Here is a 20,852-nt window from a genome sequence, read left to right as displayed (position 1 = left end):
AGAAAGAATCAAATACTTTTCGCTGAGGGTGAATTCTATTAAAACCCAATCGAGCAATTTTCCCCTTTTCTTTACGAAACTAGTGCAATCACAGCTTAATCTAAGGGAATTATTCACTTAATTAAGAAAGTGTTTGTTTTTTCCACCAAATATAACGCAGATGGCTGTTGGAAAGCCACGATCGCATGCAAATTACCCCGGAAGCGGGGCGGAGCCACTGAGGTCCCAGAAGTCTCCGGGAAGCAGCCGGGCTGCGCGGGAGACTGGTTGGTCCTAGGAAGATGGCGGCGCCGGAGCTGGGGCGTTAGAGCGAATGCAGACGGCAGCCTCCTTCTCGGTGGGCGTACAGGCTGGTCCAGTGAGTGCGGGGCTGGGGGCTTGGGCAGTCGACTAGCCTCCGGATGGCGCCGACGCTGCTGGGATTGTGGGTCGGAGCAGGGCCTGTGGAGTCAGAGGGCGGTCCTGGAGAGCAGAGGGTGCTGGGTACGCTCCCTGAATGCGCTGGGCGTGGTCTGGGGGTCGTGGCGGAAATTTGGGGTGACCTGAGGCGCCCTGCGTTGGGCGGTGGAAAATCGGGGAGGGCCTAAGGTTGTACCTCCCCGGGGAGGGCCTGGGATGCATTTGAGGCGGATCTTAGGGACTGTCGGGTGGCTTGGGGCGGGTCCTGGGTGGCCAGGTGTGTGGAGGAGGCGCTTTGGGATTGTTTTGGAAACTTTGGGATAAAAACAGAAGTTCAGGCCGGGCCAGGGGAAGCCAGGGACAAATTGAGAGTGGGGTCTGGAAAGCACATTTTGTAGGGGCGGGGCCGGAGGGCTTTGGGGCAGAGCTTAAAAAGACTGCTGTTTGGGCTTGTGGACGGGGTCTCAGTGTTCCGGGGCGAGGCTTTAAGAAGGAGCGGGTAATGTGATTGGGAAGGTGAAAGGAAATAACCTTAGTCGCTGCTGGGCGCAAAGAGCCTGCTCAGGAAGCGTTCACTGACCCTTTCTGTACCCCTGGAAGCCAGGCCCCAAGGTGCTGCCTAACCCCCACCCTGCCTCCCTGCCTCTGTCTAAGGCAGCCTCACTGGTTCTCCTGTGTCCACGGGCTCCTTCTTAAGAATAGACCTGGGTGCTCCTTCTCATCGCAGCTTTCACTGTCCTCGTCACGGTGCACCTGGACCAGTGCCATCACCTCTACCCCATTCCCCAGCCGTGCCCTCCAGACAGCCAGAGGGGCCTGTGAAACAGAAACAGGCTTCTTGGGGCTCCCATCTCCCTCCAGGTGAAACCCCCAGGCCCTGCAAGACCTGCCTCATCCCCTCCCCATCCTTACCTTGCTCCACGCCCCCAACTCACTCTGTTCCTGCTCTGCAGGCCCAGACACTGCTTGAGCACCCCAGGCTCAGTCAAGCCTCTGGGCCTTTGAACTGGCTCTTCTCTCCGCTTGACATGCTCTTCCTTCCAACTGCATGGATTGATCCCTGGCCATGCTTGTGTAAAACGCAGCTCCCTGGCCACACGCAGGGCAGGGGTTGAGTCCACTTTGTCCCCCGTGGTAACCAGCATCCACCACCGCACTCGGGGCCTGCAGGCACCCTGTGAAGATGGATGACAAGCCTGTCTTCCCTCCTGTAGGAGCTGGTGACCGTCCTCCCTGTGTGACCTTGGCAATTGGGAGCCATGGACCTGGCTTACATCTGTGAGTGGGAGAAATGGCCCAAGAGCACCCACTGCCCGTCGGGTCCCCTGGCCTGCACCTGGTCCTGCCGCAACCTCATCGCCTTCACCACAGACCTGCGCAGTGATGACCAAGGTGTGCCACCCCCCATCCCAGGCCCCCTCATAGGGCCCTCCCCCCCAGCTCCCATGGGCTTTCCTCCTCTGAGACAGGGGTGCTGAGGGGCACAGAGATAACCTTGAGGAACGGCCGCGGCTGCGGGGCAGGGGGAGGGGGCAGTGGCCGCTTGTGGCTTGCTGAGGCTCCTGAGGGAGTTTTCCAGCCGCATGTGTCACCATCAGCTTTGCGGTGCACTCTGCCACAGGGCTGGTATTCTTCCCACCACAGAGCAATATGCACTTCTTAGAGAGAATTAGGAAAACATGAAACTTTAGCATGAGAACCCTAACTTTCCATGGAGAGACACCTGCTGTTGGTGTTTTGGGTCCATTTTGAAAGCACAGTTGTAACCTCACAGAAGGCAGGGTCATGGGTCTCCCCTCAGGCTGCCTGTGTATAAATCATGTTTCTGGAGCCCCTGCAACCTAGCTTCAACACTTCCTGATGGGCTTCGACACCCCAATCCCCTGGGGTGGTTGGGCACCAGGCCGTTGTTGCCGCACTGACCTCACTGTCCCTTGCAGACCTGACCCGCATGATCCATATCCTGGACACTGAGCATCCCTGGGACGTGCACTCCATCCGCTCAGAGCACAGTGAGGCCATCACCTGCCTGGAGTGGGACCAGTCCGGTGAGGGCAGCCCCCACCCTGAATGCCAGGGCTGCCTGCTCTGTCTTTCTGGCCTTGGCCCTGGGCTCAGAGCTGGGACTTGAAACCCTGACCTGTGCCTTTGAGGCTTCTGCTCTTCTCGCCCCTGTTTCTGAACTCGCCTGTGCTGGTCCCTTGCTCTACACCTCCAGTCTGGCCCCCCACCCTGATGGACTGTGGAGATGGGGCTTGTGACAGAGGTTTGCCCAATCTCCCCCTTCTCCCCAGGCTCTCGTCTGCTGTCAGCTGATGCCGATGGGCAGATCAAGTGCTGGAGCATGGCTGACCACCTGGCCAACAGCTGGGAGAGCCCCGTGGGCAGCGTGGTGGAAGGGGACCCCATCGTGGCCTTGTCCTGGCTGCACAACGGCGTGAAACTGGCCCTGCACGTGGAAAAGGTGGATGTTCTGCCTGGGGGAGCAGGCCTCAAGCCCAAGGAGGGCTTGGCTCCTCCTCTCATGGTGCCAGGCTGTCACACCTGCCACCAAGTTGTCAACATCTGTGTTGCTAGCATCTCCTACGTGGTTGATGTGGTGACAGCCCTTGATTCCTGTCTGCACCCCACGGTTCAGCCCGGTGTCCCCCTGAGAGGGGAGCCTCCTGGGTTAGGGTGCTGAGTTCAGTCTCCAAGTCATACCTCAGCCATCCTCATTGTCAAGTGGGGCCAGGGGCTGGGTCAGGGTTCAATATGAGAAAGCAAGGGGGGCTTGGTCAGGGCCATGCCTGGGTGAGGCCTATGGCAGCAGCAAGAGCTCACGTGGCTTGGTCAGCTCTGCTCCCAAGCCAGGAGGCCCTCCTAGAATGATGCTGTGGGAAATGACCTTTCCATCCCTTCCCTGTGTCTGCCTCCTGTTCCTTCTCCCCTAGGGAGTGACTCATTGCAAGGCTTACTGCCTAACCATCTGGACCGTTTTTTCTGTGGGAGGTTTCTTTTTCAGACTTTTAGCATCTCCCCTTGGGGCTCATTTGGGGGCTTTTGCTTCTTTCTTTCCAACACTGCTCTCACCTACACGTCCGGGAAACTCAGCTGGGGCTGTGGTCAGCCCTGCCGTCCCTGGATGTCTAGTCCCATGAGCCTGGGGGTGCCTGGGTGAGCTTAGTAAGTCTGCTCCTCGTCCCCAGACAGAGGGGCAGAGTCTCCCACTGCTCGGAGGAGCTCTGTGCAGTCTCCAGCTCGTGCTGTTTCAGTGACAGATGCTTTGTGCTGACAGAAAGGAGTCAGGGGGGCAGGCCTCCCTAGGGTCTGCCCCTAGGGATGCTGGGAAAGGCAAAGCTGGGGCAGAGGCCAGCGCAGCAGTGGCTGGTGGCCCAGGGGCAAAAAGATGAAAAGATGAAAGAGCAGTGGCAGCTGCGCTTCCCAGCACTGCCTGCAGGGGGCATATCTGAGTCCTGCAGCCACTTGCCTGGTGCCCAGCTTGTTCTGTGCACTGGCTCAGGCGTGCTCCCACACTGCCCACGCACGAGCCCGGAGTGGCTGAACTGAGCAATTGAGAACACTGGATGTCTGTCTGGCCCTAAGGAAAACACGGCTGACTGCTGTCCCTCATGTGTCTAGCTGTGACCTCCTTATCATGTCCTTGGACATGCAGACAAGGACACTGAGGGTCAGAGAGGCCTGTGTCACCCAGCGCTCAGTGGCTGAAGCTGAATCTGACCTCAGGCTTGGACTCTTGAGGCTTCTGCTGCCTGGTTCCTCTGTGTTCCTGAGGGTGCGGTTCCCAGGAGGGGGTCCTTGGGCCACGAAGGTAGACCCCTAGAGGCCGAGCATGAACTGGGCCCCCCACCCCCACCCCCCTGCAGCTGACCCCTCCCCTCCCTTACAGTCTGGTGCCTCCAGCTTCGGGGAAAAGTTCTCCCGCGTCAAGTTCTCGCCATCGCTCACACTGTTCGGGGGCAAGCCCATGGAGGGCTGGATCGCTGTCACGGTCAGCGGCCTGGTCACTGTGTCCCTGCTCAAGCCCAGCGGGCAGGTGCTCACCTCGACTGAAAGCCTGTGCCGGCTGCGCGGCCGCGTGGCTCTGGCCGACATTGCCTTCACTGGTGGCGGCAACATTGTGGTGGCCACGGCGGATGGCAGCAGTGCGTCACCGGTCCAGCTGTACAAGGTGTGCGTGAGCGTGGTCAATGAGAAGTGCCGCATTGACACCGAGCTCCTGCCCTCGCTCTTCATGCGCTGCACCACCGACCTCAGCCGCCGCGACCGGCTGCCCGCCATCACCCACCTGAAGTTCCTGGCCCGCGACATGTCGGAGCAGGTGAGCCCACCCTGCCACCTCAAGGCTAAACCCACACCTGGGCGGGGCTGCTCCCTCCAGGGGCTCCTGCCTTTTCCAGCTTCTAGAGGCACCGCATCTCTGCCTTGCGGCCCCTCCCTCCATCTTCACAGCCAACAGTGCAAATCCCCTGTCTTTCTGCCTCTGACCCTCCGCCTCCCTCTTATAAGGACCCTGTGATGACACTGGGCCCCCTGGGGAAACCAGGGTCATCCCTATCTCAGGGGCCTTAGCTTAATCCCTCCTGCCAAGTCCCCTCTGCTCCATAAGGTGATGTATCCCCGGGTCCCAGGACCAGGATGGGGGGGGGTCTCTGGGGGCAGAGTTGAGCTACCTGCACCAGGTTCCCTGAGGTCCCTCGTAGCCTTGTACTGACCAGCCGTAGCTTCACCAGTCCCTGATGTGTTTCTCTGGTACCTTTGCTTCCCGCCAGGGCACCATGGATGACCGTCTCCAGCACAGCATAGCACTCCCCAGGGCAGTGAGGACAGTGGGTGGGCAGATGCAGACGCGGGCCAGGCGGGCCTGGGTTGTACCCACAATGGCATGTGAGCCCTAAGATGAGCCAGAACCCCGCAGAGGCCATGGGCTGTTCTAGGCCCCTCACCACGCACCCATCCCTAGGTACTGCTGTGTGCATCCAGCCAGACGAGCAGTGTGGTGGAGTGTTGGTCGCTGCGCAAGGAGGGACTTCCTGTGAACAATATCTTCCAGCAGCTCTCTCCGGCTGGTGAGTCGCCCAGGTGGCCAGGCACACTCAGACTACCCTGCGTGCAGCGAGGCGGCACCATGGTGGCCTGAGTTTGCTAGAACGTGCCCACCTCTCCCTCCCTCTCTGACCTTGCACCCACATGGATCCCCACGTCCCCGCCAGAGGGGCCCGCTTCCTGATACCTATGTGGCTGAGATGCCGGGGGTGAACCGCGGCCACATAGCCCGGGGCGTTCCTGCTGCCAGTAGTGCTCATGGCCCTGGAGTGACTGGCCTGAGTCAAGAGGCCCCTGAGGTCCATCCACCCGCAGGTGGGTTACATACGCTGCTCAACACAGTCCCAGAGGAGTTGTGTGAGGGTGGTCCGCTGCACCTCCTGAGTGGGGTCCTGGCCCTTCCCGAGTCCCACGCTGGCCCTGCTCCCCACCTGCTGTGCGGTCCCACCCTGGGACCTTATCACAGTAGGACCAGACTTCACTCAGAAGGGCCTCCCGTCCTGGTGGAGCCTCTTCCCGAGGCAGGCATCCAGGTGCTCAAGGGTCTCTGCTGAGTTCACCTGCTGCCCCCACACCCCATCCCTTGTCCCAGCCTCACGGCCCTGTGGGCTCTTAGACCTGCCTCTCCTGCCCCTTCCTCCTAACCTTTGCCCACACTGGTCTCCCTCGGGCCCCACCCTACCAGCTACTGTCCAGCCCGCAGTAGAGGCGGTGGCCTGACTTGGGTGGATAGTGGGTCCAGGTAGACTCAGGCAAGCTGTTCAGCCTCTGACAGCAGCCACTGTCCTCTGTGACCTAGAAACGGCCAAGGCCGTTAGGAAGCCAGTTTGGGCAGCTGGTGCGGGCCTGGCCTGAACGTGCTCCCTCTCTAGGGATAGCCTTGGCTGTCACCATGACAGCTCTGCTCAGTGCTGCCCCTCTCTGGGCCTCTCTCTCCCTGTGGGATGACATTTTCCAGGAGACTCCTCTTGCTGAGACGTCTGGGGCAGAGCTCTCAGGACAGGTGGGCGCAGAGGTGTGTTATCACAGCCAGCCTCAAACTCTGTTTCAGAAACAGAGCTGGACACTCCTGGGTCGGGCCACCTCACTGCTCCTGGATGCTCCTAGGTTGGGCCACCTCACTGCTCCGGCCTGCTTCCCTAAGTCTGCCGGCCCCCTGGGGCAGCTGGAGTGCTGGCCACCAGCTGGGTGCCTGGGCTTGTCTCAGCGTCACCTTGGTGTCTGGGCACCTCTGCCCACAGCACGCAGAGACCAAGCCCAGATGGATGGGAACCACCCCGCCTCTTGCTGGGGGGCTCCATTGTGGCACCGAGGGTGTGGGTGCCAGGAGGGGCCTGTCTGTCCCTCTCCTGAGGGAGCTGGGGTCCATCCAGGACCTCTTGGACCACAGGGACAGAGAACCCCGTGCACACCAGTCAAGTCCACAGGAGAATTTTGGGGTTTGTGTGGCAGCAAGGTCTGGGATGGGTTCCCCTCCTCGGCACGTTGGCTCCTTCGAGGGGACAAGGTGGCCACCCCTGCCCCCTGACAGCTGCTTGCCCAGGCAGACACCTTCTCCCGTCGCTGTGAAGGGCCCAGAACCGGGCCCTGTGGGGGACCCCCGCCCCCTTCCCTGCTCCTGTGAGTTGGCTGGGAGCCCCAGGAGGGGAAGGGCGCTGGGTCCAGTCCACCCTTGTTGCGTTTCAGTCTCGTCTTCGTTTTGTTGCCCCTTGTCTCCCACACCCCCTTTCAGTTGGTGACAAACAACCCACAATTCTCAAATGGCGGATTCTGTCAGCCACCAATGACCTGGACCGTGTGTCTGCTGTGGCACTGCCCAAGCTGCCCATCTCACTCACCAACACTGACCTGAAGGTGGCCAGTGACACCCAGTTCTACCCCGGCCTCGGTACAGTGTCTCAGGGTTCCTGGGGGTCAGAGGAGGGGTGCACTGTGGCCTTGGCCTCCAGTCTCAGGGTCATGGGAACCTGGCCCAGCCTTACGTCAGTCCCAGTGGGGATGAGGACACTGCTCTTGATATCCAGTGAGCTAGAAAGGCTCTGAGGTTGCCAACAAGCTGAGCACGGTGTAGCCACTTCCCATTGTCCAAGACTGGGCTCAGCCACTTGACCTGCATGTGCCCCCAGGGCTGGCCCTGGCCTTCCACGACGGCAGTGTCCACATCGTGCACCGGCTCTCACTGCAGACCATGGCCATCTTCTACAGCTCTGCCGCCCCGCGCCCCATAGACGAGCCAGCTCTCAAGCGCCCCCGGACCACAGGCCCCGCCGTCCACTTCAAGGCCATGCAACTCTCCTGGACCTCCCTGGCCCTCGTGGGCATTGACAACCACGGCAGGGTCAGTGCTGTGCTGGGGGTGCCAAGAGTGCGGGGCCTATGCCTCTGTGGGGTGTGGTCATTGTTGCAGGGTGAGGCCTGTGGCCTGTGGGGGTTGTGCAGGAGGTGGCTTAGGGTGGCTTCTCCTCACGTGGGGTTCTGACGCCTCCCTCACCTTTCCCCCGCATGCACGCCAGGTGCCCTGTGTTGGCCTCTTGCCTCTAAAAGGAACCCATCCATGGCCTGGCAAGAGGACAGGTGCCTCTCAACATCCACTCTCACACTTGCTTACACACATCTACATGTGTTTACACACTTGGTCACACGTGCATGTGCCCCCTACTCCCCAGGAAATCACTATCGGGCAGTGTACCTACTTGGCCCTACCCTCGGCATCTGGGATGGGTGGGGTAGGGATGGGTTTGGCCTGGTGAGAGGGACCATGCGGCCCCCAAGTGGACTTGCAGGCCCTGCCACCCCACAGGCACACCCTTGGTGGAAAGGGCTCTGTTCATGCCCCCTGGCCAGGCTGTGGCTCTGTAGCCCTCCCAGGTGACAGGAGATGAGGCAGGCCAGGACCCCACATGGGCTGAGCCCGCCCTGTCCCTGGTGCTCAGACTCCCATCCCCTCACGCCCCGCCCTCTCCCCACAGCTGAGCATGTTGCGCATCTCGCCATCCATGGGCCATTCGCTGGACGTGGGGTTGGCCCTGCGGCACCTGCTTTTCCTGCTGGAGTACTGCATGGTGACTGGCTATGACTGGTGGGACATCCTGCTGCACGTGCAGCCCGGCATGGTGCAGAGCCTGGTGGAGAAGCTGCATGAGGAGTACACACGCCAGAAGGCCGAGCTGCAGCAGGTGCCGGCCCCTCCCCGCCCTCCCCTGGGGCCCCCTTCTTACCCGTGGGTCAGGCAGCCCACCTCCCTGCCTTCTCAGCCCAGGAGGGTGCGGTTGCAGGCCTGGCTGCACCTGCCTCTGCGTGTCAGTGGAGGCCTTTGCCCCTGCGATAAGAACAGTGACCTCGAGTTTTAAAGATGAGAGGGGCAGGAAGAAATGATCCCCCAGACGCAACCTGGCGTAACTGCAAACCTAGAGCCTCCATGAGGTCAGCACTGCTAGGAATCCGGAATTGTCCTCTGTGCCTCGGTCTCCAACACGAGGAGGAAACAGAAAGGAGAGGTCGCGTGGTTTTTAGCAGCCCGCTCAGATGTGCGAGAGCTCGGATGTGCGGGGCTTAGATCTGAGAGAGCTCAGATGTGAGAGGGTGCTGCCGGCGTGAACTGCACAGGAGGGAGCTGGCTTCAGAGCCAGGAATACCGCTAGCGTCCAGCCACTCAGTGCTCGGCTGAGCTGTGTACGCGCACATTGATGCTGTCAGTCCTTCAGTCGTGGCATCCCAGGAGACATCAGGGTCGAGGAGTGAGGTGGGGTAGAGCAGCATCCCCGCCCCTATCCACTTCATGCCAGGCACCCCCAAATCGTTAGGGATCCCAGACGTGGCCCTTTGGCCCCTGGGGTAGACCCACCCACAGGTTGAAACCCTGCTGTCCTGTGAGGGAAGGTTCTACTTGATTCTGCCAGAAGGAGGGCAAGGCCCAGAGATTTAGCCCCTTGCCCATTGGGCCCAGCGCCTTGCTCTGGCCCCGCCCTGAGGCGCGAGCCCCAATTGCTCACATCATGGCCACCCAGGTCCTGTCCACCCGGATCCTGGCCATGAAGGCCTCGCTGTGCAAGCTGTCGCCCTGCACGGTGACTCGCGTTTGTGACTACCACGCAAAGCTTTTCCTCATCGCCATCAGCTCCACGCTGAAGTCGCTGCTGCGCCCGCACGTGCTCAACACACCCGACAAAAGTCCTGGCGACCGGTTGACCGAAATCTGTGCCAAGATCACAGACGTCGGTGGGTCCAGCTCCATCCTGCAGGCCACCCTGGGTCCCACCCCCACCCTCCAAGTGCCCTTGCTGTCTGCCAGGGAGGATCCCTCAGGTGTCTTGCATGTGCTCCCCTCCCCCCACCACTGCCCTTGGGGACATGGTGGGTGTTACTGGGAACAAAGATGAGGCAGCCTGGGTGGCATCCCCAGGGGCACTGTATGTGTGGGCGCCTGGAGGCCGGCAGGAATTCCAGGCTGTCCTGCCCAGGGGGTCCAAGGGGCGTCAGGTGTCCTGAAGCCCTGCTGTGGGTACCCGGAGCCTCTCCCTCCAGCCCTGCCCTCCAGGGCCCCCTATGTGAGGTCCCAGCCTCCCCTGACTGCCTGTCCCCTCCCAGACATTGACAAGGTCATGATCAACCTCAAGACGGAGGAGTTCGTTCTGGACATGAACACGCTCCAGGCACTGCAGCAGCTCCTGCAGTGGGTGGGCGACTTTGTGCTGTACCTGCTGGCCAGTCTGCCCAACCAGGTGTGCCCTCCGCCCCACTTCCTCCAGCTCAGGTCCTCCCAGAAGCCCCACCCTTCCCCAAAGGCCATCTGATGGCAACTCACAGAGGTCCTGGAATGCTCAAACACGAAAGTACACAACCAGAACCTTCCTCCCCATAGGGCTCCCCGCTGCGACCAGGCCACAGCTTCCTGCGGGATGGCACGTCGCTGGGCATGCTGCGAGAGCTGATGGTTGTCATCCGCATCTGGGGCCTGCTGAAGCCCAGCTGCCTGCCTGTGTACACGGCTACCTCAGACACTCAGGACAGCATGTCCCTGCTCTTTCGCCTGCTCACCAAGCTCTGGATCTGCTGTAAGACAACTACTCCTCTTCTCTCATTTCCCCACCAAAATACAAGCCCTGGCTGAGTCCCCCCACCATAATGTAATCTCCTATTGGTCAAATTTGCTCTGTTGTGGTCCCCCTACTATTTCCCCAGCACCTAGCACAGATCCAGGCACACCGTGGGTGCTCAGTAAACATTGGCCACTCTTAGGCTCCTATTTGTCCTGTGTCATGTGTTTCTGGGACCAGGCTTTGTCATTGTTGCCTCCCTGATGCCAGGAAGGGCACCCAGTACTCGCTGCACATTTTTAAAATAAATAAATGGGTCCCCATTTTACAGAGGAGAGGACCAGGCCCGAGAAGGGGGAGGAGCTTCCCAGGCTCCTCAAGAAGTCAGGGCAGGGCTGGGGCCTGCACCTGGCGCTCTGTGAGCCTGGAGGAGGCCATGATGCCTCCTGGTGGGCAGTGCTGTGGGTAGGGCCGCTAAGCATGATGTCCTGTGTCCCCTGTTCCCCCCGCAGGTCGTGACGAGGGTCCCACAAGTGAGCCAGACGAGGCGCTGGTGGATGAGTGCTGCCTACTGCCCAGCCAGCTGCTCATCCCCAGCCTGGACTGGCTGCCTGTTAGTGACGGACTGGTCAGCCGCCTGCAGCCCAAGCAGCCCCTGCGCCTGCACTTTGGCAAGGCCCCTGCTCTTCCTGGTAGCTCCACTGGTCTGCAGCTGGATGGCCTCATCAGGTATGCGCACTCACCTCTGACTCAGGGCCCTGGATACCTTTTCTTTCAGAAGAGTCTCCCTTAGACCTGCCTGACATTCCCTGTCACATGTCTGTCTCAGGGCCTCTGCCCATGCTGCGCCTGCTGCTTCCTTCCAGCCTGACCTGAGTGCTACCCCCGATACTCCTCCCCTCCCTTGCCCCTGAGATTCCTCCTTGCCCCCAGACTCCTCCCCGCCCCACCCACCTCCCCTGCCCTGTCACTTCCCTCTATCCAGACACTATACTGTACTATGGTGTACAGGTCATCGGCTTGTACTAATTTGTGTCCTTGCTTGTCCGGGTGTCGTCATCTTCCCCCTAGCCTGTCACGGCCCGCATGGAGGGCCCACTTGGCCAACCTTGGTTACTCTGGAGCTCAGGTTCACACCCCAAGCCCCCACCATAAATCGCGCTGCAGCCCAGAGTGCCTGGCAGGTCCCAAGGTGCCAGGAAGCAGAACACTCTTAGGCAGACCTTGCTGGGAGTGACCTCGGGGGCCATTCTTTGGATGTACGGAGTCCAGAAAGCCCAGGCCTGCTGAGGGAGCAGCACCCTCGGTGGGGGTTTGTCCCCACTTTACAGGCAGGTAATCTCAATCTCCAAGGGACAGTCCAGAGATAGACGCCAGGCCAGAAGGCGAACCTAGGACTCCACAGGCCACCTCCCATTCAGGGTGTCATGGGATGGATTCTCAAGTGGTCCTTTACTGGGGAGGGGCCTTAGCATCCCCACAGCCCCCTTCCCCTCCGGGAAGACTCTGGGCCTTCCTCCTCCACTTCCGGATTTTCTTTCTCATCTCTAAAGCCGTGGGAGGAACGGCTTGATGAATCACACACTTGTGGTTTGTGCTCGAGTTTCAGGAAACACTTTACACAGAGAGGCGGCTGGTCGCCAAAGGGCTTTCACACTCTAGGAAGTTTTCAAACTTGTGTGATACGAGTGCCCCAGCCTCAGAAATCCTGATGGGCTCGCTCCACTCTGCTCCAGGCGTCACCCTCAGCAGGGGCCTGTGGGCAGAGGGTGTGTAGGAGTCTGGCTCCTGGATTCTCCGTGTTCTCACACACGCTTTGCCTCTAGGAGATTGACCCGTACGTCTGTATGTGCGCATGTGCTTGTGTCTGCGTGTGTGCATGCATGTGTGCGCCCATGCATGTGCACACGCCCGAGCCTTCCCCTGCTCCTCTCCATCAGGGCGCCGGGCCAGCCCAAGATGGACCACCTGCGGAGGCTGCACCTGGGCGCCTACCCCACGGAGGCCTGCAAGGCGTGTACCAGGTGAGTGGCTGCAGGAGATGCCATTCCACTCCGCCACTGGCAGCTTCCCAGCCGACGGGCCAGGGTCCCAGGATTGTGTCTGTCTGGGGCTCCTGAGTGGGTATCCCTGGCGGTCTTGATAAAGGGTGAGGCCGAGGTGGGGGGTAGCAGCGAGCGGCTGGCCCAAGCCTGCCTTCTTGGGGCTCCCAGTGGTCTGACAAGGGCAGAGATGGAGGAGTGGCCGCCTCCGCGCTGCTCGTGCACATGGGGCCTCGCTTGCTGCCAGACGACCCCAGGGTCACACCACTAGGCTTGGCCCAGCCTCTGTCCACTCAGGGAAGTGAGGGGTGGTATTGAGTGGGGACAGAAGGATATGGAGGAATTAGCTCACTGTGTGGGGTGTAGGGGTGCAGGGAACACGATCCTGAGGTGGAGTAGCATGTGCCAGGCCCTGTGGCTACAGCCGGCCTGCCTGGCACCCCACCCACCTGCTTGCTCTATCTGCAGGTGCGGCTGCGTCACCATGCTCAAGTCGCCCAACAAGACCACCGCCGTCAAACAGTGGGAGCAGCGCTGGATTAAGAACTGCCTGTGTGGGGGGCTCTGGTGGCGCATGCCCCTCAGCTACCCCTGACTACATCCCGGCTTGTAAGTGCATTCTTTTTCTTTCTTTTCTTCTCTCTTTTTTTCACTTGTTATGGCCTTTAATTCTTAGTTGAATAATTTTTTTAAAGTTATTATTGTAAGGATTACAGTGTTGTTTCTGGCATACAGCACAGTGATTGAGTCATATGTATACACACGTGTTCTTTTTCATACCTTGTCCATTATGGCTTATGATAGCATATTGAATATAGTTCCCTGTGCTGTACAGTAGGACCTTGTTGTTCATCCTTTTTATAGTAGCAGTGTGTATCTGCTCATCCCACACTCCCAGTTTACCCCTCCCCTCTCTCCCTTTGGTACCATAAATTGGCATTCTTTGTTTGAGTTGGGTTCTGTTTTGTAAATAAGTTCATTTGTGTCATAGTTTAGATTGACATGTAAGTGATACCAAGTGATATTTGTCTTTTTTTGTGTGTGTCTGACTTACTTCACTTAGCATGACAATCTCTGGGCCCATCCACTGCTGCTAAAAGTGGGACTCTTCTTTTTTGTGGCCGAGCGATATTGCATTGTGTATCTATGTGCGATGTGTCTATCCATTCATCTGTTGATAGACCTTTAGGTTGTTTCCGTGTCTTGACAGTCCTGAATGGTGCTACAGTGAACATTGAGGGGCATGTGTCTTTTTGAATTATAATTTTGCCTGGATATTTGCCCAGGAGTGAGAATGCTCATTTTCTGAGGAACCTCCATACTGTTCTCCACAGTGGCTGCACCAACTTACATTCCCACCAACAATGTAGGAAGGTTTCCTTTTCTCCATGCCCTCACCAGAATTCGCAGACTTTTAAACTATGGCCGTTCTGACTGGTGTGAGGTGAATCCTCATTGTAGTTTTCGTTTGAGTTTCTTTAATAATTAGCGATGTGAAGCATATTTTCATGTGTCTATTGGCCACCCATATGTCTTCTTTGGAGAAATGTCCATATAGATCTTCTGCCAATTTTTTTGATTGGGTTGGTTTTTGATATTGAGCTATATGAGTCGTTTGTATACTTTGGAAATTGCACCCTTGTCAGTTGCATCGTTTCCAAATATTTTCTCCCATTCTGTAGGTTGTCTTTCGTTTTGTTTATGGTTTCTTCTCCTGTGCAAAATGTCAGTGGATTCCTGAGGAACTTACAGGAAAGCCATGCTATCCTCTTGCCAGTGACAGAGCAGCCATGTGCTCCAGACCTTCGCTGGGTGTTCTTAGACACCACCACCCTGGAACTATGCTTTGGGGGCCTTGTCTGCTGCGCCAGCACCCCTGTAACCGACAGGGCCAGTGAGGACACAGCCTGAAGCCTCAAGTTGGCACCTCAGCCCAGCCGTCAAGCCTCTTTCTCCCTCGGAGCCTGTTGATTTATCTGGGAGGAGGACCTAGCCACGTGATCACCCTGCGAGGTGGTAACTGAGATAGGCTGGGGCCTGCCCCAGGCAGAACCACGGCAAGTGCCGCCCCTCAGGACCCCAAGGACCCCTAGGTCCCAGTTCAGAGGGTCCAGGATCTGAGGACTCTGCTTTAGAACATGACACATGAAGCTGCCAGGCGTCCAGTGGCCACTGTCAACTGACACCAACCGGGCGTCAGCCTCGGGTCCCCCACCTGTACCTGTCACTGCTGTCTCTGACATGGGCAGGCCCCAGAAACGTCCCCCTGGGCAGCAGGTGTCTTGTTGGTGTCCTGGGCGCCACCCCCCCACAGCCCATCCCCCTCCACAGGCATGGGATTCTGTGCCTGTGTGTGTTGCTTTCCTGCTTGGCCAGCATTTATTGAGCACCTACTGTCTACCAGACGCAGGCGTCCCAGCACGGAGCAGTGGGCTGGATGTGGGTGGGGGCTGCTCCCTACTGCCTGGGTTCCTGCACACAGGAGTATCTCTGTCTCTTTCTGCCTCCCTGCCTTCCTCCCCTCCCCCACCAGGTTTTTGGGAGCTCAGGCTGTGGCCCCCAGGGGTCCTGCCTCACCAGCAACCACTCTCACCAATTATGTGGCTCCCCAGAGTCCAGACACAGTACTTGCCTGTTAAGCAGTAATTGCTTCTCTTGTTTTCCTTCTGGAAGCTCGAGGGAGGGCAGGCTGGGTAGGCGTCCTGCGGAGGTTAGCATGCTGCCTGCTGTGTCAGGCTTTCAGGGACTGGCAGCGCTCCAGGGGCCCCATTACCTGGGCCAGTTGGCCCACCTGCCTGTGGCCCCAGCACTCAGGGGTGTCCATGTCTTGCTATCTGAGTGGTGCTTTCTGCAGGGACCTGTGGGGTACCCCCCACCCTGTGCTGCTGCTGGCACCCCAGCCCCTTGGAGAAACGGGCCTGAAATGGGCAGCCTCTCTGGCAGAGCGGCACATGGCCCAGGTTCTTGCATATATTTTCTCAGCCTTTTACCTCATTTGACCATGTATTTTTTAAGCCACTTACCTTTCTGAAGTCATTCTAAAGTCTTTAAAGCAGCTACTTGTTTTAGAAAAGTGAGCGTGTTTCTTGCACTCATATTTCATTGCTGTAAGGTTAAATAGTGGGGGTTTACACCACAGCCACCATCCTCAGATGCTCCCTGGAGGACGAGTCCTGGTCCCTTCCCCTTGGACCTGCTCCGACCCATCCTGTGCAGGGGAGGTGGTGCCGGCTGACCTGGGGTTGGTGGGACCTGGCCTGGCTCCTGGGCCTCCTCCTAGAGCCTCTGGACACCTGCAGGCTGGCCCCTTGGGTCTGGTCACCCAGGGGATGGAGCAGGGACACCCCCATGCCTGTGTGACCCCGACCCGCACAAGCTGAGTGAGATGAAGGGGATGGGATGGCTCAGCATCACCGAGTTTAGGGCAGCTTGTCACTGAGTGGTGGATGACCGGAGTGTCCAAGAGCCGCTGTGACGAGCCCAATGGGCATGCCCATGCCTGGCTATCCAGAAACGTCAGGTCATCTGAGGGCCCTGTTGGAAAGCCTTCCAGGTTGGGAGGGGGTTTGTGGGTGGGGAGGTTTCCTTGCCCCTCATCCTTCCCCCACCCCATGTCCACACAGGTCCCCTTCTGGGGACAAGAGCAGGCATTCCTGTGACAGAAAGAGGCAGTTCAGTCCCTCTGATTGGATGTCTCCTGTGCCCTTAGTCTCCTCAGAGCCAGGCCCATGGGACCCCATTGTGGCTGAGGAGGCTGAAGACACCATCCTCCAGATAGAAGTGGAAGCAGAAGCCCTTCAGGGTCCAGGGTCACAGATGACTGCAGCAACGTGCCCCCCCACACACACCCGGGTATATGGTAGGAGCCTGTGTCTCCCACTGGAGGCCTACAGTCCCCTCTACCTCCACCTGCCCCACCAGCTCCATCTGGTTCTGCTCCAGCCACTGACCTCAGGGGCTGTTGCTCACTGTTTTATCTCATCTGTACCCCCAACTAGTGTTGCCAGATAAAATGCAGGAGAACAGTTAAGTCTGAATTTCAGATGGACAATGAATGGTATTTTAGTCTAAATCTGTCCCCAATATTACATGGGACATAGGACATACTTAACAAAATTTTCCTGAAACTCTCATGTAACTGGACAGCCTGCATTTTTGTTTGCTAAATCTGGTAATCCTACTGCTCCACCTCCCAACTGGATCATTTCAGGGCCACTTCCCAGTGTCTTGGCTTAATTCAGGAAGTAACCACGGGAGGAGTGAGTCTGTGATGGCTGACTGACCAGCAGTTACGTTTTCCTTTCCACTCTCACTTAAGTGCATGCAGCTTCTTAAATCCCACATGAAAAAAAAATCCTGAGCACACCTAGGAGAACCCCCAGCCCATCATCAGTATCACTCAGAAGTTCCATCCATGCATCTGGGAATATTTGACCTGGTTGCTATGAGCAGGGCTGGGTCTTAGCTGTGTCTCAAGAGCTTCCATGTGAATGAACGCTTCATAGCAGGAAAACACCTGGCCAGTTTCCAGTTCCAGTTCCTCGGGCACATGACCATCTCTCAGACCCTCAATCTCTTTATTGACCAAAGGGAGGTCAGAGGTTCCCTTTGTGGGTCAGGCTTAACATCTGGGGCCAAGTAGGTGCTGGGCTTCAATGGCCCCTTGTCCAAGTGGGAGAGGGCCCAGGGCCTCAGTCCCTGGGTTCTGCCCTGTCATCTTGCACAGAAGGGTAAAACCAAGACCCAGGAAGGTGGTGAGTCATCTGGTCCCCCAATCAGTGGAGCTGCTCTGGGACACCAGTCAGCTTTGGACAGTCAGTGAGCCACACTGCATGTGAGGCCGGCCTCTGAACGCGGCCAGGTGCCTTGCTCGGGGCTGAATTCCAGGCTGCTAAGGAGAGTCGCATAGCGTCTCTGAGCGTTTCCCCATTTGGGACACGGTTCTAAGAACACAAACTGTCTGTGTACCTAGATCTCAGCCCAGAGCAGGGTCTTGCACACAGTAGGCCTTCACATTCCTCTTGAGAAGTGGAAACCAAGGGGACACTACCCCAACCCGCACCCCTTGCTAGGTCTCAGGACACTTCTATTTCCTGGGAAGAGTAAGGGCGCCACCGTGTGGCCTAGGCATAAAGTGAAGCCAGGCTTGAAGGGCATGGGGCCTCCGGACTTGAGCCTGAATGCCCTTCCTTCAGGCACGTCTCAGCCTTTTGGTTGCCTTCTGGTACATCATTACCAGAACTCCGCCACCCCCTCAGTCTGCTCGCTTTGGTCCACTCCTGCAGGCAGCATGCAATCAATAAAAGCGGACCGGGTGCAGGAATGGATGATTTTATTGCTCGGGCCCCGTGACCGCAGCCTCTCAGGGCCTCCTCAGGCGGCTGCGCCCTCAGCCATGACGCCGTCGATCCAGGCCACGTAGCTCGCCAAGCGCGTGTAGATACCGGGCTTCTTGTGGTTGCCGCAGATCCGTGAACCCGAGGTGACCACGCCCTCGGCCACGCTGCCGCACACCAGCGGGCCTCCGGAGTCGCCCTGCGGGGAGCAGGGTCGTGAGGTACGGTACAGGCCCGCCCTCCCGCATCCTGGTTCGGCTCCACTAGAGCCTGCTGCCAGAGAAGGCAATGGCACCCCACTCCAGTACTCTTGCCTGGAAAATCCATGGACAAAGGAGCCTGGTAGGCTGCAGTCCATGGGGTCGCTAAGAGTCGGACACGACTGAGCGACTTCACTTTCACTTTCCACTTTCATGCATTGGAGAAAGAAATGGCAACCCACTCCAGTGTTCTTGCCTGGAGAACCCCAGGGATGGGGAAGCCTCGTGGGCTGCCGTCTCTGGGGTCGCACAGAGTCGGACACGACTGAAGCGACTTAGCAGCAGCAGCAGCAGCAGAGCCTGCTGCAGTTCCAGCCTGTTGCAATTCCGCTCAGCCCTGAGGCCCCAATCATTCCCTCACTGTTCAGTTTCCCCAGGGTCCACCCACCGCCGCCCGTCAAGGCCTCGCCTCCGGATTTTCGGTTCCGCCACTTCAAGCTCCACTCCCGCCCTCCGTCCCAGTCTCTGCGCAGCAGCCCCTCGAAGCCTTCAAGCTCGGGTCCCAACGCATCCACATCCTCTCCCAGTTGTCACCTCTCCTCCCAACCCTTTTTTGTCCTCAGGCCAGCCGTGCCCGTCCGGCCTGTCCACGTGCGCTGCCCTTCTGCTGGCCCCGCCCTCCAACATACCTGCCCTTCTCTGCCCCGTCCCCAGGGCGCCCCGCCCCTCTCCTGGACCCACCCCCAACAGGCTGGTCCCCTGTCTGTCCCGCCCCTCTACTGCCCCCACCCACAGTAGATCTGCCCCGCTGCCCCGCCCCTCTACAGGCCCCAACCCCAGCAGGCTGGTACCCTCTCCGTCCCGCCCCGCCTGCGCACCTTGCAGGTGTCCCGGCGGTTGCTCTCCGCGCACATCATTCGCTCAGTGATGGTGCCGTCGTGATACGTTCGCAGGTTGCAGGTGGCGCGGTCGAGCACCGGCAGGAGTAGGTGCTGCAGGCGGTCGGGTTTCCGGCCGGTGTGGCTGACCACGCCCCAGCCCGCCACGTCGCAGAGAGTGCCCGCAGCCACGTCGCGATCTTCGCGCTGCCATGGCAGGAGCTGCACGGCAGGGCCCAGCACGGCTTTCTCAGAGAGCTGGGGGATGGGGCAGAAGCCAGTGTTACGGCCAGGGCAGGGCGGAGCCCCAGAGCAACGGGGGGACTGCGGCTAGACCCAACAGACCTGCAGCAGGAGTAGGTCGTGGTCTATGGTCTCTGTCCGGCTGCCCGGGTGGGGCACTACGCGGAGCACGTCGTACAGGCGCTTGGAGGGCTCCGGCTGCGACAGGGAGTGCGCGCCCAGGAGGACCTGCACCTTCCCATCGGCCCTGGGAGTGGGGTGGACGCACATCAGAACCACGTCCCCTCCGCTCCGCCCCGCCCCGCCTGGCCCCGTTCTTTGCCCCGGGCCACTCACACGTCCTCCAGGCAGTGCGCTGCGCTCATCACCCACTGCTCTGCTATCAGGAAGCCTCCGCACACGTGCTTGCCATTCACCTGCACGGATGCCATGTAGGGCCGGGAGTGGGATGGAGCCTCCTGGCCACGCAGGATCCGGCCACGGGGCTGTGCCGCTAGAAGTAGGCAGGTCAGCGTGAGGACCTCGGGGGTAACTGCAGCCCAGCCCTCGGGATCCCCCATCGACTGCAACACCCCACCCTCCATTGGCTGTAACACCCCCTCAGACCTGGAATTCCATCCTGCAATCCTCCCCAACAGAATCACAACCTCCCGGGGCCCCAGGGAGGAACAGCTGAGAAGACATACAATAGGGAGTGAGGGAACCTGGGGAAAACCCCATGCCTACACACTGGGCCTGATGGCTTCAATTTAAACACGAGGAAAGTGGGGCTGCCCAAACCCAACATCCCTGCCAGCATTTGCCTCTCGGTTTTCCAGTGTGTGGAAAGCTAGATGCAAAGTTTTAAGAATATCCCCTGGCAGTCAAGTGGTTGGGACTCTCATTGCCAAGAGCAGGGGTTCAATCCCTGGTCAGGGAATAAGATCCTGCAAGCTGCTTGGCACCTCCAAAACAAAAAACAACCCCCAAATCCCTAAAAGTTTGGAGAATTCCTTGGTTTCCAGAGCCTTCTGTTCACGTGGGGCTGGGGAATAGTCCCGTTTGATGGAGGGGCCACCTCGCTGACTGCCCTGCAAGCTGGTGGCCCCCATTGGTCATCCCGCATCCACTCACCACACAGGGCTGTCCCGAGGAGGATCAGAACCACCAGGTGCAGGGATCTGTCTGCCATGATGCCTCCGTAGACTTGACACTGACCCAGGCAGGACCGTGGGGTTGCTTTTATGAGGCTGGAAGGAGGCGGGCGCTCCCACAGGCCCTATCTGCCGGGTGGGCATCGGCCCAGTTGGAGAACGGGAAGCTGCCTGTCCATTCTCCCCAGGGGTGCGGTTCTCTCCCACGGACTTTGTACTGAGTATAGACGGGCTTCTGGGTATGCCAGCTACCCCTGGCCCCCTGTGACCCAGGGCCAGCCCTGGTGTGGGAAGCTGCCCCTCCGATGGGCAGCAGGCTGAGCAGAGGGATGGACCCACCCTTAGCCCCCCAGCCCAGTCCCCCCTAGTGCCTACCCAGCTCCAAAAGTTTCGCAACAGCAGCTGAAGACCACAGTCTGTAAACAACCCACTTCCTCCTTTTCCGCTCCTCCCTTCTTTCTCTTCCTCCTACAACTTGGAGAAGAGGTCCGGTGGGGGTGGGGAGAGGTCATCCAACACCCTTGTTCCCACTGGTGTGG

At 59.1% G+C, this 20,852-nt stretch overlaps 2 protein-coding genes across 8 annotated transcripts; one reads left to right on the top strand and one right to left on the bottom strand.

Annotated features, from left to right (window-relative positions):
- The first annotated feature begins 237 nt into the window (after positions 1 to 237).
- On the top strand, positions 238 to 17,842 carry MED16 (mediator complex subunit 16). Of its 7 annotated transcripts, none has more exons than XM_024995104.2 (17): positions 238 to 337; positions 1,127 to 1,260; positions 1,614 to 1,791; positions 2,340 to 2,447; positions 2,694 to 2,863; positions 4,289 to 4,720; positions 5,363 to 5,468; positions 7,178 to 7,333; positions 7,572 to 7,783; positions 8,415 to 8,621; positions 9,453 to 9,663; positions 10,033 to 10,166; positions 10,307 to 10,499; positions 10,994 to 11,210; positions 12,422 to 12,505; positions 12,992 to 13,132; positions 14,206 to 15,600. In XM_024995104.2, exons 3-16 carry the CDS (start codon positions 1,659 to 1,661, stop codon positions 13,116 to 13,118), a joined length of 2,490 nt encoding a protein of 829 aa, XP_024850872.1. In that variant the 5' UTR covers positions 238 to 337; positions 1,127 to 1,260; positions 1,614 to 1,658; the 3' UTR covers positions 13,119 to 13,132; positions 14,206 to 15,600. The 7 variants fall into 7 exon arrangements, with proteins under 7 accessions (XP_024850872.1, XP_024850870.1, XP_024850869.1 ...); XM_024995102.2 differs by having other exon boundaries at positions 238 to 358; XM_059888717.1 differs by having other exon boundaries at positions 258 to 483.
- On the bottom strand, positions 17,839 to 20,375 carry CFD (complement factor D). Its single transcript, NM_001034255.2, has 5 exons — positions 20,294 to 20,375; positions 19,517 to 19,673; positions 19,283 to 19,427; positions 18,938 to 19,195; positions 17,839 to 18,058 (listed from the first exon to the last, which is right to left on the bottom strand). The coding sequence occupies exons 1-5, from the start codon at positions 20,349 to 20,351 to the stop codon at positions 17,897 to 17,899; spliced, it is 780 nt and encodes a 259-aa protein (NP_001029427.1). The 5' UTR covers positions 20,352 to 20,375; the 3' UTR covers positions 17,839 to 17,896.
- Between the last annotated feature and the right edge of the window lie 477 nt (positions 20,376 to 20,852).

The sequence above is a fragment of the Bos taurus genome, chromosome 7 (assembly GCF_002263795.3).
Source record: "Bos taurus isolate L1 Dominette 01449 registration number 42190680 breed Hereford chromosome 7, ARS-UCD2.0, whole genome shotgun sequence".
Taxonomy (NCBI): domain Eukaryota; kingdom Metazoa; phylum Chordata; class Mammalia; order Artiodactyla; family Bovidae; genus Bos; species Bos taurus.
Note: the sequence above shows the minus strand (reverse complement) of the source record. Positions and strands in the feature narration are given on the sequence as shown.

Coding starts and splice junctions, on each gene's coding strand:
- MED16 (XM_024995101.2), top strand. CDS start 1,659: ATGGACCTGGCTTACATCTGTGAGTGGGAGAAATGGCCCAAGAGCACC. Junction 7,784..8,414: donor GCATTGACAACCACGGCAGG/GTCAGTGCTGTG, acceptor CTCTCCCCACAG/CTGAGCATGTTGCGCATCTC. Junction 10,500..10,993: donor CACCAAGCTCTGGATCTGCT/GTAAGACAACTA, acceptor TTCCCCCCGCAG/GTCGTGACGAGGGTCCCACA.
- CFD (NM_001034255.2), bottom strand. CDS start 20,351: ATGGCAGACAGATCCCTGCACCTGGTGGTTCTGATCCTCCTCGGGACA. Junction 19,196..19,282: donor ACGACCTACTCCTGCTGCAG/GTCTGTTGGGTC, acceptor CCCATCCCCCAG/CTCTCTGAGAAAGCCGTGCT. Junction 18,059..18,937: donor ACCGCCGGGACACCTGCAAG/GTGCGCAGGCGG, acceptor TGCTCCCCGCAG/GGCGACTCCGGAGGCCCGCT.